Source organism: Lepidochelys olivacea, assembly GCF_965140295.1.
Source record: "Lepidochelys olivacea isolate rLepOli2 genome assembly, chromosome: 2".
In the NCBI taxonomy this organism is placed as follows: domain Eukaryota; kingdom Metazoa; phylum Chordata; order Testudines; family Cheloniidae; genus Lepidochelys; species Lepidochelys olivacea.
Window position 1 is genome coordinate 179,558,894 of NC_140412.1, and position 19,140 is coordinate 179,578,033.

Sequence of the window (19,140 nt, forward strand, 5' to 3'; positions counted from 1 at the left end):
ATGTAGGACATGATGTAATTTCAGGAGAAGAATTACAGTGAACTGTAAAGGCACACTGCTGCCTTAGAGTACAAATATAGGATTCCCATGTTGACTATTTCACTGTACTTGCACAAAAAGGCAGAGTTCCTGTTGAGCCCTTGCTTTCTGATGCATGGCCTCTCATGTACTGTTAAAAACTAGTTTCATTTCCTTCCTAATTTTTAATCACAATTGACATCTTTTAACCTAGAAATGTCTGGTAGTTTCTTCTGTTCAGGTTCCCTGCTGGCTGGAAATGCTTCCGTCCTTGAGATACTATCACTTTACAAAAATAATACAAAGAAATTAGCTAACCTTTAGGTGGATAATGAAAGAAAGAGAGCTTACTGTAAATATTGAAATACTTAAAATGTCCAGGCAGGATCTTAGAAATGGGTCTTTCCAATCACAAACATTAATGTTACAAAATCACATACATATTTTTTATTTTACTTAATGCTTATATTTCAAGATTTTAGGCACTTTTAGCAATGTGCCTAAAAGAATGGATGTTAACTTTTTCTTGGTAAAATTCAACCCTGTGCAGATGATAGCACATCGCGTGTACATCACTTAAGCCCTCAAAAGAGAGCTTGAGAGACACTGAAGTGGTGCATAGGTCTTTTGCTGGCCCCTCTATACAAGGGTGAATTTACCCACTATGACTAAATGATCACTTTTATTTTCTGTTGGATGCAATTGTATGAATCTGAAAACAGCTCAGATCAGCATGTGATATTTTGTGACCTATTTTGTATTGCTTACATAGTCTAGGCAGAAAATGTGCTAATAATTGAAGACCATCCTCGAACCTGTAACATAGGAAAGACTGGAGACATTCTGTGCTCTCCTATATCAGTTCCCCCCAAAGTTAAGATATGGGAAGGTTAGGTTGTGAGTGAATTCCCTATGCCAGTTTAGTTTAGTCTTCTGCTTTCTCATCTTAGTGGATGATGAGTGAAATCCTGACTCCATTGAAATCAATGGCAAAAATCTCATTGACTCTTTGGGGTCAGGATTTCATCCAATATGCCTGTAGCATAACAAGGGAAACTATGTGCAACTAAATAAGTGAAACAAGCATTTTGGTTTTAGTTTTTGTCTACAGCAGCGATTCCCAAACTTGTTCCGCCGCTTGTGCAGGGAAAGCCCCTGGCGGGCCGGGCCAGTTTGTTTACCTTCCGTGTCCACAGGTTTGGCCGATCGTGGCTCCCAGTGGCCGTGGTTCGCTGCTCCAGGCCAATGGGAGCTGCTGGAAGCCCGCCAGGGGCTTTCCCTGCACAAGCGGCGGAACAAGTTTGGGAACCACTGGTCTACAGCATTGTTGTGCATCTTTAAAACGTGAAATATTAACAGTTATGCACTTAAACCAGTTTTATGTGATTAATTTGGTAAAAGATGCAGCACAGTATCTTGTCACCTCATTGCATTAGCCTTTTTTTTTAAATGGACAAGATCAAGGATTTCAGCCTGCTTTTCACTTTTCAGTATTTTTTTTTTTGACAGACGAACATAGAGCAGAACTGATCTGAATCAGTGTGTCTTGCATCTTGGTTCCTGTAAGCCTTAATCATAAATACGTTTTACTTGGATGTGGTCTCATAATGCATATAGATGCTTGTTTTGGTTTAATAGTTTCATGATCTTGTTCAAATTAATAACAATTCTTGATTAGCTATTCGTTGGGTGGTTCTTTCTCTCATAACAAACTACCTGTAAGGTTAGGTTAATTTGGCTCACTACGAACCTTGTGTTCTGTATGGCTATAAAGTTTGTAATCTGTTCAATAAAAGCCTTTTGATTAGCTGTTTCAAAGTCTTTTATCAGATAAACAAGAAGCATTTGTACTAGATGTTCTTTGTTCAAGGCTGTAGCAAGAGAACTATAGCACTGTATTTCAACAAGGTCTCTTGAGGAGGATGAGCTATAGAGAAGCTGATCTTGAAACCAGAAAAATTAAACTCTGAGAACAAAACTTACTGCAACATTCTGTTTCATCTTGCCCAACTGCTGTTTTGGTTTATCCCATCTTCACAGCTAGGTGGACAAATAGGGTAAAGTTTTCAAAAGTGCCAAATTGATTTAGGAACTGTAGTCCCATTTGAAAGTCAATGGAAATTAGATTATTTAGAATGTTCTACCCAGGCTCTTTCTAAAGATGTCACTAAGCGCCATGTTCTTCCCCCAAATTGAATCCTCAGTCTTCTTTAAATGTCTCTCAGAGCAGTAGACATCTTTTTTAGCCACCATTTGATAAGTTGTCAATAAATATTCCTCTGTCCTCCTCGTTTTTCGTTTTGTCCATTTTATTTTGTGTCTTCAAGTTCTCCCTCTCTGCTTTGAGTATTCCTTTCAGTCCTTAAATGCTAAATTGAATGTCAGGAGCAAGATATATTATGTAGATAATGTTTCTGACATCAGCTACTCTAAAATCAGCACTCAAAACATGTGATATATTCCCAGCAGCATTGTCAATCTTGCAGGACGGAACAAAATAATTGCCTAGAGGATTAAAAATGTCAGCATATTCTACCCAGGGATATTGTTGATTGACTGTTTAACCTTATGTGACGCATTCATCCCACAATGATGTCACAGTGTCTGCGTTAATTTTTTTTATGTGTATTTGCTTATTCCTTTAGAGACAAATGTTACATTTAACTCTTATTTCATACCAGTTTTTCTTACTTAATGGATGATTATTTCCCCTTTTTCCTCCCCATTTCTTTTACGATCATTTCTTTAGCTTTCTTTTATTTTATCACTCAAGATTACAGTGCATTTCCTTCTTCTAATTTAATTAGTGGTAACTAATGGCAACACATTCATTATCTGTGCTCAGTTTCTTCTAAAATGGAAATGAAAATCACTGTGCCCGGGATCTACACATAGGGTTATATAAAATGCACCTTGCTAGTCCAAATGCAATCACTTACAGATCTTCTCTGTGTATATTTATGTTACCTATATGGTGGGCAAGGATCAAAGAGAGAAAAAGCAGCAAAGTGCTCCCTGATGTTAAATGTACAAATGTAAACTGAGCAGAAGAAAAAAATATGTAATTTATTTCCATTTCAGGTGATGTATATGATGTGGTTCACTGTATACTGAAACAAAACTTTTTTTAAAAATAAACATTCAACTGTTTTTTGCAACCCCTCCCCCAGCACAATTACAGTCAGCGTTCAAATCCCCTGGGTTCAGGAGTGATCTTGGAAATTCATTTTCAGTTTTAAAAATCAGGCCAAAGAAGGAAATATCAGCAAACATTTTCTTTTTTTAAAAAATCTTGATTCCGCTTATAAAAATCACAGCGATAGCATATGATGGAGCCCAAAAATGTTTCTTTTCCTAACCCTTAATTTAGTTTCATTTGCAAGTTGCAATCTTCTGTCACCCAGTGAGTCTAACAAGGAGTACTGTAGGCTTGTTATATACCGTGGGCCTGATTTATTTGAGATGCTGAGCATGTACAGCTGGCCACCTCTGAAAATCAGATCCATGTTTTTCTGGGAGAGTGGATCATGCTCTTATATAAATCTGTGTCTTTCCTGTGTTGCAGTTTTCCAGTTCGATACTGAATTCTACATCAGTGGACTTGCACCTCTCTGCGACCAGCTTGTTGTACTTTCATACGTAAAGGAGGTTTCTGAGAAAACGGTAATTACTTTGGTGGTACAGTTGCACAGGAGTGCAAAACCTCCTCAGGTTTAAGTTAGACTCAATAATTATCTGTGAAATGATTCTTCATTAGCTGAGTCTGTAATGAACAATGGATACAATTTCCTTGACTTATAAAATAAGGTCTACAGAGGTTATGTTGAAGTCTAGTGTATTTACCTTTTAGAGGTCCTGCTGTCTGGTCTCCTTTGTTCCTTGGGGGGAACAAAGAAAGCCTCTCTCTCAATCTTTTCTGGTGTTTGTGTATGAAAAGGAATGAAGGATACATCCAGCTGAAAGGACGGGCAACTTGCTGACACTGTGCATTTTCAGGAATGAGAGAGTGAAGTTGATCAGCTCTAACAATAGGAGTCAGTGTATTTGGGGCAGTGGAAATTACTGGAAGAGTGGTTGATTGTTTCCTTCACCTCTGAGACATCTGGTTTGTGCACTGTATATTTTTGTAAATACATAGCACTTGGAATTAATATCACTACCAGGAGGGAAACAACCATGCCTGCCTCGTATATTTGTTTCAGAATAGACCATAAAAAGTGGGGAAAGGAAAGCCCTTGAAGCCCCAATATAAGAGTGGCAGATGTTCTTGATCATCTCTTTGATAGCGTGCCTGCGTTAGACAGTCATCGCTATAGTAACCTTAAGCAACTGGGTGCACATGTTGCTAGGCAATGAAGTGCTGTAGGCTCAAACTAATGCTCAAACCTATTGAAATCAATAGGGTTAGCTTCTAGCCCTATTGCAGGATGTCAGATTAGTATTTTTTATTTATTTATTTTAAGGCAAAAAAATAAAAATGCCACAGCAGCTTCTTCCGAGAGAGATAGTACAGTAATTCCTCTGATGTGAGAGAGTCTTTTGAAAGGAAGCAAGGTAACAAATGAAAAGGGAAATGGGAGAGTGAAATGCTAGTAAGCAAGGAAATTGGAAGTCATTGTTAATGAAAAAGTAGTATTGGAAAAGAGCTGGGATAAAGCAAGAGTTAAATGAGAACGATGAAAGAAATTCTGACTACTTCAGGGAACAGGGAGGGAAAGAGAATTTCAGGTCAAGCAATAATAGATCATAGCGGAGAGATTTTGCATGTATTTGCATTTGTTTTGTGTTTTTGTGAAAGATGCCAAGCTGATAAAACTGAATCCCTCTAATTGTCCAAAGCAAACATACAAAGGGTGAGCAAATGCTGTGAAAGGTTCCTTTTGCTGTCCTGCCTATATACCTCTGCTATGACCTGGAGAGGGACATGTCTTTAAGGGGGGATAAAGTAGTTCAGTCTCAAGGACCTATCAGTTTGGTCTCTCTGCTGTGATTGCCAGCAATGGTGACAGTTACCATCAGTGATGATCTCCGTGTTGTAGAATTCTGTTTGTTGTGAACTAATGAGCCCACCAACTCATTTCAGGACTGGCAAATAACTTTCAGTCATTACAAACTAGGATTAGATTTGAACCAGTGACTTCAGCTGACCACTTCTTAACCCTGGTCTACACTACAAACTTGCGTTGGTATAAACATGTTGCTCGGGGGTGTAGAAAATCCACCCTCTGAGCAATGCAGTTATACTGACCGAACGGCCGATGTAGACAGTGCTGCATCAGTAGGAGGGCTTCTCCCATTGACACAGCTGTCACATTTCGGGGATGTGGAGTACCTATGCTGATGGGAGAGCACAGGTAGCAGCTTCACTAAGTACTCCATTATTGAGTTTGATTCATAACTACTATTTTTTTTAAGTGACAGTGCTAGGGCCTTGGCACAATTAAAAATACAAGGCTGTAAAGCCAGTAGTTTCACCTGATCCCAAAATCAGAAAATAACTAACCACACGTGAAAGTCCAGTCCCAAACTTTATGCCACTTGACCCACAAATACTCAGAACAGACTCGCTATGTTCCAATTACTCGAGCTCATCAGTGTATCAAGAATTCTGGATTACTTTCAGATTAATATGCTCCTGCTTTGACTGGATGCTTAAAGGATAAATTTAGACTGAAATCCACCCTGCTTCAAAAAAAACCTGGCACTGGCCCCAGTATACAGTTAAGCCCAGAATCAGGTTGCTGCAACCTGCCCCTTCGTGGAGCTGTGTCTCTGCAGGGATTGGACACAGCTGAAGATCTAGCCCACTAGTTAATTTTTTTAACTGAAAACTCAGATTCTCAAAGTCCATTGGTTGATAAATATACTAGGTGACCATCATTATGATGCCATTAGAAATATGACTAGTGCTATTAAATCACAAATGTACACATTAGTAACTTTTGCAATCATCTAGAAGTAAGCTACTTTTCAAATCTCAAAAATCAGGAATTTTATTTGCTAGATGGAACCAAATGAGGTTGGATGCACCCCCAGAAACAAGTGGTAGAGCCCACTTAAAAATCTGTTTAATCAGTCTGAGATAATCCATTTCATTTTGAATTCTAGAAAATTAATTCCTTACTCTGAGTGAGTGCTGTGTATTTAAGGTACAGTGTATTATTCATACATACCAAACAATTTTTAATCTTTGATGTAAGTGCAAATTTCTGTGTGGCCTTAGCTGTGGAATCACTAACATGCAGTTATAACTTATGTACCTAACACAATGTAAAATTCTATTTGTGTAGTCATTTGTGACGTGCATTTTGCTCTGTGTTGGTTACATAACTTAAGGGCAAACCAAAGAAAGAATAGGAACATTACCATGTGATATATGTACAAAAACTAATCAACAGCACACAAATTATGAACTGCAAAATTTACAGTAGAACACACAATTTGAAGTTCATATCTGGTGAATATTTGAGCTAAAATCATTTTTCACGAAACTCTGTTTGCAAAAAGTGAACATGAAAGGGTAGTGAGACATGGCTAAATTGAAATTTGCTTTCCAATTTGAATGAATATTTGTGGAAAGTTTTTTCCACTCTCGTCTCTACTCCATTCACAGTGTAGAAATTTCACTCCACTCTTCTCAAATGGTGACATAATTGTATAAATCTACAAAACACAGTGAAGGAAGATTTCAGCTGTTTGTTTCTTGTGGGCATAACCACTTCATAGCTACAGAGAACTGGGAGTTTAAGTCTGATACTGACAATTTGGGCATGTCTATTGTCGACAATGGGTATCCTTCTGGAAAACTCAGTGGCAGAAGTTGGTATTTAAATCTTGTTCTCAGGTGACCATCAGTTGATATAAAGAAGACAAATTGCATAACCTATTTTTGTGGTTGAATTTTTCCCAGGAAATGGAATGTTGTGCAAGACCTAGACTGGATATTATTCAACCCCTACCTGAGTCTTGTGAAGAGATCTCCTCTGATGCTCTGACTGTTCGAGGATTCCAAGAAAACGAATGTAGAGATTATCATTTAGGTGAAAAGTTTCAGTATCTCTTATTAGGGGTTTTTGGTTTTTGGTTGTTTTTTTTGGGGGGGAGGGGGGGAGGTGGTGGTAAAGAAACAGCCTTGACTAATTACTCTCACAAAAGTCAAAACATTAAATTGCTACCATATCCTCTAGTGCCTCTGTCAATATCTATCTATGGCAATTGTCCTGTGTACTGCAAAAACATGACTTAATGCAATGCTAAGGTTGCTAAGTTAAAATTACAAAATGTCAAGATATTAAAAAATTAAAGTTCCAACATAACATTCCCTGGGCTGTGTTGCATTTGCATGGTTGCCTTGGATATCCTGAAGGTATTATATGTTGAGAATATTTAATTATGTAGATTACATATATTAAGTTACACATTTAACCACAAAATAATGCCATCTGTACCAATGCTGCCAATGAGGTTTGTCCGCAACATCTGGGTTAACCTCTACTAACTAATTTTGTCATATAATTTCTGCATCGGTACAGAACCAACAACAATGGACTCCTCGTCCATGACTGGTGCTTCTGTTCTATGCAGGATATAGGATGCCATCAATGAAGACTTAGAGGGTAGCATAATTAATGCTGGTCAACAGACTTAATAGAAAAATAGGACTTGTCATACAAATTGATATAGTTTATTGTTGAGATTGCACGTTTGGTTGATTAACGGGAACTGAACTAACAGTTTACTTAAATTTTTGTAAGGCACTTGACTTATTACGACAAGGCATTCTCTGGCTAACCGAGGTACTTCTGTGGCCCTGGTTACCATAGAATCTGTGTTCCTTGCAATCTTTAATGTATTGATCCTCCAGGGGGGATTGGTTTAAATCAATGCAATTTAAATCACCTATTTGAATCATTATTTAGATCAGCAAGCAGGAAATCTGGATTTAAATCATTGGTCTTAATTGTGTGTTGCATTGGTACTTTTAAGTTATTTTCCTTAAGAAAGGTTGATTTCACATTAATTGGTAACTATTAAAAACATGTTTATTTGCAACTAAATATAGTCTTTACCCCAAATTTGGTATTTCTTCTTGCTAACTAGGAAAATACACTATATCTATGCAGATTTATATAGCTTAATTTACCTTTATTCAGATTATAATTTTTTTATTATGTTAGAAAATGGTGAATCGTGTCAAACTCTGTGTGGAAGGAAATTCAATTAAAAATACACTAAAGCAGCATTTTAGTTTTTTGTTAAATAAAACTACCTTAAGTGCTGGATACATAAGAAAAACAAAGCTTATCAAAAAGCGTATTAAACATGTTTTGCATTTAAAGCTAACTGACTTACTTAAACAAAGGAAGTATTGTTTCTAGTAAATGAATTGAACTGACAGTTTCTGGTCACTGTATTCTTTCGGATTTTAGAACTAGTAGATCTTATCCTCTTGCACCCACATTTTTTCCATAGCGATTGGAAGAGGGGAAAACAAGCTTTCCTGCTTTTTCAACTCCCAACTGGTTCCTTAGCTTTGAATGAACTAGTCATTAAACTGAACTAGTTGAATAAACTGAAATAAAGAAAATGTTGTCTGTGCACTTGTAGAAGGGACTAATGTCAAAAGCTTGTTTAGCACTTCAACAAACTCTTCTTCCGGGTGTTGATCCAGTGATTTTACCAGTTCAGTTATGTGGCTTTTTTTAAAACTTGGCAGCAAGCATGTACATCTTAATATTTTTGTGTTTCATTTAAACCATTTAAATTATTTTAGTAGATTATAATAAGTTTAGGAGTTAATGTAGGCTCTTCTTCGTGTGATTGCACATGTCCACTCTATTTCATGTGTATGTGTGCCCAGTGCACCAGAGCCAGAGAAGATATTTTTCCTGTAGCAGATCCATCAGGGCAGTGCATTTGCCTTTACCACCTGGTGCAATTGATCAGTGTAATAAAGGACTCCCTCATTTCCATCAGTGATTTGTAGTTTGAGCATGTGGACTTATTTACTGAAGTCTTTCCCCGCTGTCATTAGTACAACGCTTTCTTGCCCTGTTCAATCCAGTTGTAAACCTGGTATGTTCTTCCCAGTACTGGCATCATCTGGCAGACATTTGCAGTCTCTGGCACAGAGTGGCACAGCACTACTGTGGCTGTCAGAGTACTCTGGATATGACTTGGAGTCCAAGGTTACCTTGTATGCACCACTTTTCCATGACAGGAAGCCTCATCAGTCATCGCCACCAGCAGGAAGAGCTTGGTACCTATCTGATTGGAAGATGTTCCAGAGACTAGTACCCATGGAACAGTTATGGCTGGGGTCCTGTGCCACCCCACTGACTTTTTGGAATCCCTGTGGTATATCTCCCATTTCAAAATCTTCTACTGTTCTTCCTGCTGCAAAGTCACCTAGTAGGTCCTGAGCCATTATGAAGACAATCAGGCTCCTATCTCTGCATTCCTCCCACCGACAGGGGGCGGATCAGTGTTTTCTGACCTTATAACCATGAGACCCTTAAGGGGTTTGGTCAGGCTTTACATCTCTAATAGCAGATCCCACTTGTCTCTGGGACTTCATTTTGGTATTGGCAATGCTAATGGGTCTGCCTTTTGAGCTAATGGCCATCACTTCTTTGTTACATCTGTCTATGATGGTAGATTTTAATGGTGGCCATTACCTCCATGGGGAGGGTGACAGAGTTACATGCCCTGGTTGCTGACCCTTCCTACATGTTTTTTTGTAGGGACAAAGTATATTTATGTCCTCATTCAAAGTCCTTCACTGAGTAGTTTGGAAGTTCCACTTTAATCAAGCCGTATACTAACCATCCTTTTTTCCTAAGCCATGTTCTCATAAGAATGAAGAGAGGCTTCATACCTTGGATATCAGAAGGGCATTAGTGTTTTACTTGAACAGAGCTAGATCTTTTAGAAGATCTAACCAGCTGTTTGTTTCAGTTATAGAGGGGATGGAAGGCCTCCCAGTTTCTATGCAGAGGATATAATGGTGGATTTCATCCTGCATAAGTTTGTGCTATGACATGGCCATAGTACATCCACCAAGCAGGTTTGTAGCTCACTCCACAGGATCCCTAACAGCTTCTGTGGCTTTTCTGGCTCGGGTACCTCTAAGAGACATTTGTAAAGCTGCAACGTGGTCATTGGTGCATACTTTTACAAAGCACTATGCTATAGCCTTGCAATCCAGAAACCATGTCAAATTTGGTTGAGTAGTTCTTCAGTTGTTGTTCAGCTAGACTCCCAAACCTTCCTCTAGTCTTAAATGCTTGTGAGTCACCTGAAGTGGAATGGACACATGCAATCACCCAAAGAAGAAAAAACGGTTGCTAACCTGTTGTGTAACTGTTGTTCTTTGAGATATTTTGCACATGTCCATTCCTCAGCCCACCCTCCTTCCCTTCTATCTAGGAGTCTATCTAGTCAAAAGGAACTGAGAGGGACCAGGGGCAGCTCTGTTCTTTATACCATCAGCTGGCAATGTGAGCATGTGAAGGCGCATGCACTGCCTGGACGAAGGAAAAAACAGCTCCGGCTCTGCTGCACTGCGTGCACGCACACCTGAAGTGCACTGGGCATGTGCAATGCATCTCAAAGAACAATAGTCACAGAACAGGATGGTAACCGTTTTTGTGATAATTTCAAATTTAATTTTAAATAAGTGTATTTAAAAATGCATTTAACTTAAATAATATATTACTTAAATATATGATTTATATTATTTTTGAAAACAGTGTAGGTTTTTATCCATCGTGTTATCTGCACGTCACTTCTGTGAGGTAGGGAAGTGCTGTTATCCGCATATTACATATGGGAAACTGAGGCACAGAGACACTAAGGGCCAGCTATTTAAAGTTATTCAGGCATCTAAATGCACCGAATTTCAGTGGGAGTTAAATGGCTAGGCCCTTCTGAAAATCCTAGGGCGAGCCTATCTGTATCTCTAGGCACCTAAATAACTTTAAAAATCTCATCCTAGGTGACTTGCCCAAGGTCATATATGAGATCTGTGGTGGAGTAGGAAATTGAACCTGGGTTTCCCAAGTCTTAGGGTATGTCTACACTAACGGCCGGATGGGGTGGGCAGCGATCGATCCAGCGGGGGTCGATTTATCGTGTCTCATCTAGACACAATAAATCAACCCCCAAGCACTCTCCTGTCGACTCCTGTACTCCACTGCTGTGAGAGGTGCAGGCAGAGTTGACGGGGGAGCGGCAGCAATCGACTCACTGTGAAGACACCACGGTAAGTCGATCTAAGTATGTCAACTTCAGCTACGTTATTCCCGTAGCTGAAGTTGCGTAATTTAGATCGATTTCCCCCTCCTCCCCCCAAGTGTAAACCAGGGCTTAAAATAGCATCCTAACCATTGGGCTATCTTCTTCTGATTAAAAGAATTAGCACTGTACAAAAACAATGCAGAATACAGTAAGGGTATTAAAAACTGACTGACAGATCTCAAAAAAGTAATTATTGAGGTGGAATCATCATTCAGTTGGGTTGTTTATCATGAGATTCTGTTGCCATGTGTTCTTGGCCCAGTGCTACCCAATATTTTTATCAGTGATCCAGAAGAAAATATATGATCTTTACTGGCAATGTTTGAAGATGACACACAGATTGGTGAAATGGTAAATAATAAATACAGGTAGATTATGCAGAATGATGTGGATCACTTGTGCTCATTTAAACATGTGTTTTAAGGTCAAAATCACAACAGGCATCTAGGAAAAAAGAACTTAGGTCTTGTCCCCAGGATGCAGGATATCACCTACAAAGCAGCGCCTCTGATGAGGATGTGGGGGTCATGATGTTGTACCAATAAAATAAAAACCAGCAGGATCTTATTAAAGGGAAAAAGGCAAAATACCACATTTATTGTGAATACAGAAAGAATCATAGTAAGCAGTTAGTTATAGCTATAACATTCCATTCAATCTCATATTTATTCACACATTCATTCATACAAACACACCCACACACACATAGACACCCACACACACAGGTTCTGCAAGGTTGTTATCATAGTTACCAGCCTTAGAGTTGCTCATGCCAAGCCACTGGCCAGGTGGCCTGGACATGAGGAGGGAGCAGGGCCTTGTCAGATGCTCATCTGATGCTCCTGGAAGTTGGTTTGCAGAATCAGACCCCAAAGTTCTCACTTTCTAGAGTCTATTTTTATAGGAATTTCTTCCTATGCCAGTCTATGGGAATTGCTTCATCATGCTGTTGCTGAATCAATCAGCAGATAGCACATTCCTGACGGCTCCAAGATGTTATCTTGTTCTTTGGTTCTCCCATTCTTGAGGCTGTTGGGTGGATTCCAGTCTGCCCTCCGGGGGGGGGGAGGGGGGTCCTCTGGTTATTTCCACTTGACGCCTTCTTCAGCCGATGGACACTGGATTCTTAGGCTGGCACCTCCCTGATCATTCAGTTATTATCCACACCAAGCATCCATCCACATACATCCTCTATCTCTATTTTAAAGCACAATTGTTAACAAAGCCAGATAAATACAACACAAGGGCGGGGAGTCTCTGTGTGCTCTTTCTGTTGTTACAAAATGTTGCTTTGAGAACAGACTCTGTCTAGGATGTACTAACACAATTAGCAGCTTGCAACTTTCACACGGAGAGGGAGAGAAACAGCACCAAAACCCAAGAGACCTCTTAATTAGTAATACCCTGGAATTTAAACTATGGGGAATCAAACTCATTTGTGATTTTAATACAGAACTTCTTTAATATGATCCAACATAATCCCCCTTTTGACACTAAGATTTATAATCGTCAGTGTCACTTTCTATGTAGCCTATTCAAGAGAAAGTACTGTGAGGCAATTTGAGTTTGTGATTCCAATTCATGCCACATACATGATCCTAGTGATGTATCTTTACTACAAGGTTCTGGGGCAACAGGCAAGGTGAGGCACACCCACTTTTGAGGAGTCCATTCGGTACAACCTCTAGTGTCCAATAGCTTCCCTCTTATGTTCTTTTAGCAAATTTGACTAAATTGTCCAGTCAAATGATTTTAATCAGATAGTTTATTTTTGCCTGGCTAATTTACAGACATTCCTTTGGAAAAGGGCCCATTTTTCTTTCAGAATGGCTGCAAAGAAACCAAGAATGCTCAAACACTTTTCCTTTTTAACATTTTCGGTTAAAAGTTGTTTGGGTGAAATACAAAGTTTAACTGCTTAATTCCCTCCAGCCTCTGCAGAGTTAACTTTTTTTTTTTTTTACTCTCTTTTCTCTTTGTAATTATGCCTGGGGGTGCCATACATAGGACCTTCTCCCCCTTTACCTGCCTCCCTCCAGCCTCTGCAGAGTTAAATTTTTCACTCTTTTTGTATTCCTGGAGTGCCTCTTTCACTATTTTCAGCTGGCTTTGGGTATTTGTAGCCAGCACCTTCCAATTGTCTGCTCCCTTTTCCGTTTGTGCCTTTTCCTCTTTACATGAAGACAAGCGGAGGGAAGAATCCTTACATGCCTCCCACAACAACCAAATTGCTGCTGCATCTCTTTTGGCAGCACTAGAAGGTTTGTATATGAGGAAATACTGAGCCAATCTATCCTCTAGGTCCGAAATAGTGCAGACATCAGCTAGGGCTTGTTTAGTCCAAGGACTGTGCCCACATTTTTGAAGGATTTGTTTAAAAGGTGTAATTTCTTTAACAAAAGGTGAGGTTGGAGTTCCTTCTGACTCCATTCCTCCCTCTGGTACTGGCTTACCCTGTTTTCTTTTAAACATCTTAACATGGATATTTCAATCTCTTTGTCACTGCTGGTATTACTTAGCAAGTGACACAGCCTAGATTCTGAAATCATAGCTTAATCTATGCGTTTTTCCCCTGCTACCTTCCTGGAGGTCAGCAGGTCCCCTGCTACCTTCTCGGAGGCCAGCAGGTCCGGTTAACCTGTTCTTCCCTGCTACCTTCTCGGAGGCCAGCAGGTCCCCTGCTACCTTCCCGGAGGCCAGCAGGTCTAGTTTAATCTGTTTTCCCTGCTACCTTCTCGGAGGCCAGCAGGTCCCCTGCTACCTTCTCGGAGGCCAGCAGGTCTGGTTTAATCTGTTTTCCCTACTACCTTCTTGGAGGCCAGCAGGTCACCTGCTACCTTCTCGGAGGCCAGCAGGTCTGGTTTAATCTGTTTTTCCTGCTACCTTCTCGGAGGCCAGCAGGTCCCCTGCTACCTTCTCGGAGGCCAGCAGGTCTGGTTTAATCTGTTTTTCCTGCTACCTTCTCGGAGGCCAGCAGGTCGCCTGCTACCTTCTCGGAGGCCAGCAGGTCTGGTTAACCTAATAGAAATGCCTAGCTCACTAGAGCTGGCGGTGTGCACACCAATATTTACAATAACTGAGGTTTTTTACCAATATTCCCCCTTTCGCAATTCTCCACCAAAATGTTGTACCAATAAAATAAAAACCAGCAGGATCTTATTAAAGGGAAAAAGGCAAAATACCACATTTATTGTGAATACAGAAAGAATCATAGTAAGCAGTTAGTTATAGCTATAACATTCCATTCAATCTCATATTTATTCACACATTCATTCATACAAACACACCCACACACACATAGACACCCACACACACAGGTTCTGCAAGGTTGTTATCATAGTTACCAGCCTTAGAGTTGCTCATGCCAAGCCACTGGCCAGGTGGCCTGGACATGAGGAGGGAGCAGGGCCTTGTCAGATGCTCATCTGATGCTCCTGGAAGTTGGTTTGCAGAATCAGACCCCAAAGTTCTCACTTTCTAGAGTCTATTTTTATAGGAATTTCTTCCTATGCCAGTCTATGGGAATTGCTTCATCATGCTGTTGCTGAATCAATCAGCAGATAGCACATTCCTGACGGCTCCAAGATGTTATCTTGTTCTTTGGTTCTCCCATTCTTGAGGCTGTTGGGTGGATTCCAGTCTGCCCTCCGGGGGTGGGGGAGGGGGGTCCTCTGGTTATTTCCACTTGACGCCTTCTTCAGCCGATGGACACTGGATTCTTAGGCTGGCACCTCCCTGATCATTCAGTTATTATCCACACCAAGCATCCATCCACATACATCCTCTATCTCTATTTTAAAGCACAATTGTTAACAAAGCCAGATAAATACAACACAAGGGCGGGGAGTCTCTGTGTGCTCTTTCTGTTGTTACAAAGTGTTGCTTTGAGAACAGACTCTGTCTAGGATGTACTAACACAATTAGCAGCTTGCAACTTTCACACAGAGAGGGAGAGAAACAGCACCAAAACCCAAGAGACCTCTTAATTAGTAATACCCTGGAATTTAAACTATGGGGAATCAAACTCATTTGTGATTTTAATACAGAACTTCTTTAATATGATCCAACAATGATGGGTAACCAGCTGAATGTGAGCTCTCAGTGCGATATTGTGGCTAAGAGGACTAAAAGTGATCCTTGGAGAATATGGAGTAGGAGTAGGGAGGTAGCATTACTTGGTATATGGCATTAGTAAGCCCATTCCTGGCATACTGTGCTCAGTTCTAGCGTCTGCACTTTAAAAAGGATATTTATAAATTGGCGGGGGCTCAGAAAAAGAGCTACAAGGCCTAATAACGGTCTGGAAAACTTGCTTTACAGCATGAGGTTGAAGAAGCGTAATCTCTTTAATTTCTCAAAATGAAGATTGTGATTTGATCACAGACTATAAGAGGGTAGATTTTCAAAGGCACTGGGATCCTAACTTCTGCTGACCTAGCCTGTGCTTTTGAAAATCTACCCCTACGTACCTACACAGAGAGGAGATTTGAGAGCAGAAGACTCTTTAATCCAGCAGACAGAGGAATGACAAGATCCAGTGGTTGGAAGCTGGAGCTAGACAAATTCAGACTAGAAGTAAGGTACAAATTTGTAACAGTGAAGGCAGTTTTATCATTGGAACAACTTACCTAAAGATGTGGTGTACTCTCCATTACCTGAAGTCCTCAAATCAAGATTGGTTGTCTTTCTAAATAGGTATTTTCTAGTTCAAACAAAAATTATGGGCTTGATGCAGAAACAATTGGGTGAAATTATATAGCCTATGTTATGCAGGAGGATCATAATCAGTGCTTGCTCTGTGCCAGGGCTTGCCAGGGCTGATCCCCGGCATCTCTAGGCTTCCTGCATCGGTTATAAATGTTAAAAAAATTGTTTGAGTCCCAGCTCCTCTTTCATTACAAATTAAGTACTGATCATAATGGTCCCTTCTGGAGTCTCAAAGCCGAGTCTGATTTAAACATCTTACCCAGCAGCAAGTATCTCATACAGTCAACTTCAAATCAAAGTAGGCCTTCCAAACGTGAATGCACATCCATACCCTTAAGTAATTGCAAATGCAGTGTACCCTCTGCCAGACTTCAAACCATTGTGTTCCCATCAAGAGAATTGGGGTTGCTTTATACCTATGCCCAAACACAAAGCTGGTCCACACTATGGTGCTCCACTTTTCAATTAACATTCTGATTCATCTACCATGTATGAACTTTTTGATGGTTTAGAATATACAGAGTACAATAAATTGTTTTGTGGGTGTGTGTATATATATAGATAGATAGCGTTAGGGCAAATTTCATCCCTGTGTCTACAAAATATTGAGAAGATTTTTTTTTCGGGCTTTGGGGAAAGAAATGCACTTTTGAGCAGTCGTCTTCTATGCAAGATTTTACCTTTTTGAGTGAATTTTTACTTCAAGCTTAATCAAACTAAGGGTTTAAATGATTGGTGAATGCCTATAAATTACCACATTGCAAATGCATTGCTGTAATGATGTACCAAGTCCCCCGGGGTTATGACATCTATCACTTATGCTTTTGATGGCCTTGACTTGGATGGGGAAGGTGGGTTTATTGCAGACTTAGTAGTATAATAGTCCTCTGACAGTATAACTGTGTGTTCTAAACCAACATAAAGTTTATACATAAAGGATGAATCAGAATTTTCAATAAGCTGTGGTGAGTATTGAAAGCTGTTTTGCTTTTTAAACCAGTTTTAATTTATTGGAGCATACAGCACCTAAAGTCATCATATTCTGCAGAAGCGGCTTGCTGTCTTGGTTGCATCTCTATTTATTTTTTTCTCCCAAAGATGAACTAAAATGCAAGGCTTTTCTTTAGGAAAATAAAATAATAAAATGTCATGTGTTTGCAGAGCATTCTGAGGGTGAATCGCTGTTTTACATTATTAGTCCAAGAGATATTGTTGTGGCTAAAGAGCGGGACCAAGATGACCACATTGACTGGCTTCTTGAAAAGAAGAAATATGAAGTAATTTTTATCACTTTATCTTTAATTTCTTATGTTTGAAAGTGGTGTTCTCCATAGTAATGTTGCCATCCCATGTGAATGATTAGGCCTTATTTTAAGCTTGGTTCCTGATCCTGTAATCACATAAGCATATGTGTAGCTTTACTCACACATGCAGTCCCATTGCGTAAATCTTTGCAAGCCTGGAGCTTAAATGTGTAGTTTATGGAAAGGGGGTGTCTGTGTCTGATTCGGAATGTTTTAGATGTCACTAAAATTAGTAATGCTATTTGACTTTGAAGAAGTGAACTGGGAATCAGATATTTTTTGGGTCCATACAAACTGATTAAGGAAAAGAGGTTCACTTTAGGTGCATCAGAAGTCACCATTCTGAGACATTAGATATTGAAAGAGGTAACACACAGATGTAGTTTCTTTTATATGTGGCACAGTTTTTAAAGTATTAAATAATTTAGGACCAAATATACAATTTTTGCTGCCTAAAGTAGCCAGACTCTGAAAATGGCTGAACACCAGCAGTGGTAATTGACTACACTAGGAACTAAAGTGCTTAGCTTCTTTGAAAAATCTGGTCATTTATTTAGGTGCCTAAATACTGATTTTAGGCACCTAGTATTGGTTCCACAATTTGCAATGTGTCTTTAAGTGGAATCTTATAGGCAATATTAACGCAATACCAAAGTTTTCTGATTTCCTGTAGTGAAACAGTTAGAGGACTTGGTAGACTGTTTAAAGACATTTGCAAAGGTTAATTTAAATTTATTAATGAGCTGAATGCATGCGTTTAAAAGTCAAATTCAAAACGTCTGGGAAAAAAGAACATAAGTCTCGTCCACGTTCAGCACGTATTTCTGTGGTTAACTAAATTTTGATATCCCCGATGCAGATTATCTTGAAAACATCCATGAGGATTTGTTTCTCCTGAGGAATAAATTCAAAATGGTGAATGCAGTTCTGTAGTTATGCAAAACACTGCAGTGGGTCCCACAAGACTCAAGTACCTTTCAAGTGGTAGCTTGTGTGTCTTGGGGTAAGTCTACACTACGGAATTAGGTCGAATTTATACAAGTCGATTTTTTAGAAAGCGATTTTATACAGTCGATTGAGTGTCCACCAACACTAATGCACTAAGCGCAGTAAGTCGGTGGAGTGGGTCCACAGTACTGAGGTTAGCGTTGACTTTCGGAGCATTGCACTGTGGGTAGCTATCCCACAGTTCCCTCAGTCTCCGCTGCCCATTGGAATTCTGGGTTAAGCTCCAAATGCCTGATGCGGCAAAAACATTGTCGCTGGGTGATTTTGGGTACATGTCGTCAGTCGCCCCTCCGTGAAAGCAACGGCAGATAATCATTTTGTGCCTTTTTTTCGTGGAGGCGCCATACTGCTTTCAGCAGACAGTGCAGTAGGACTGCTAACTGTTGTCATCCACTGCTTCCACTGGCACTCTGCTCTCCTGGTGGTCTTGCAGGGCCGCTGCTGCTGCAATTCTACTCAGCTGCTCTTGTCTTGCCATACCACAGTAAGCGTGCAGCCCGCTCAGCTGTTGTGTCGTGGCAGCAGACGGTACAGTAGGTCTGCAAAAGTGGTCATCCAACCACCGCTTGCCCTGTAACGCTGCTTTCCTGCAGAAGCCATACCACGACAAGCATGAAGCCCGGTCAGATCACCACTGCAGTTATGAGCATTGTAAACACCTTGCGCATTATCATGCAATATATGCAGAACCAGAACCTGCAAAAGCAGGCAAGGAGGCGATGGCAGTGCGGTGACGAGAGCGATGAGGACATGGACACAGACTTCTCTCAAAGCACGGGCCCCTGCAATTTGGACATCCTGGTGG

At 40.0% G+C, this 19,140-nt stretch overlaps 1 protein-coding gene across 3 annotated transcripts in view; it reads left to right on the forward strand.

Moving 5' to 3' along the window:
• The window catches only part of VPS41 (VPS41 subunit of HOPS complex), a 173,253-nt gene that overhangs the window by 94,824 nt on the left and 59,289 nt on the right, over positions 1–19,140 (forward strand). For all 3 annotated transcript variants that reach the window (XM_084621271.1, XM_084621272.1, XM_084621273.1), the window contains 3 exons: positions 3,584–3,681; positions 6,929–7,058; positions 17,185–17,300. In XM_084621271.1, coding sequence (XP_084477397.1) covers positions 3,584–3,681; positions 6,929–7,058; positions 17,185–17,300 — 344 coding nt within the window. The remainder of the gene's footprint in view (positions 1–3,583; positions 3,682–6,928; positions 7,059–17,184; positions 17,301–19,140) is intronic.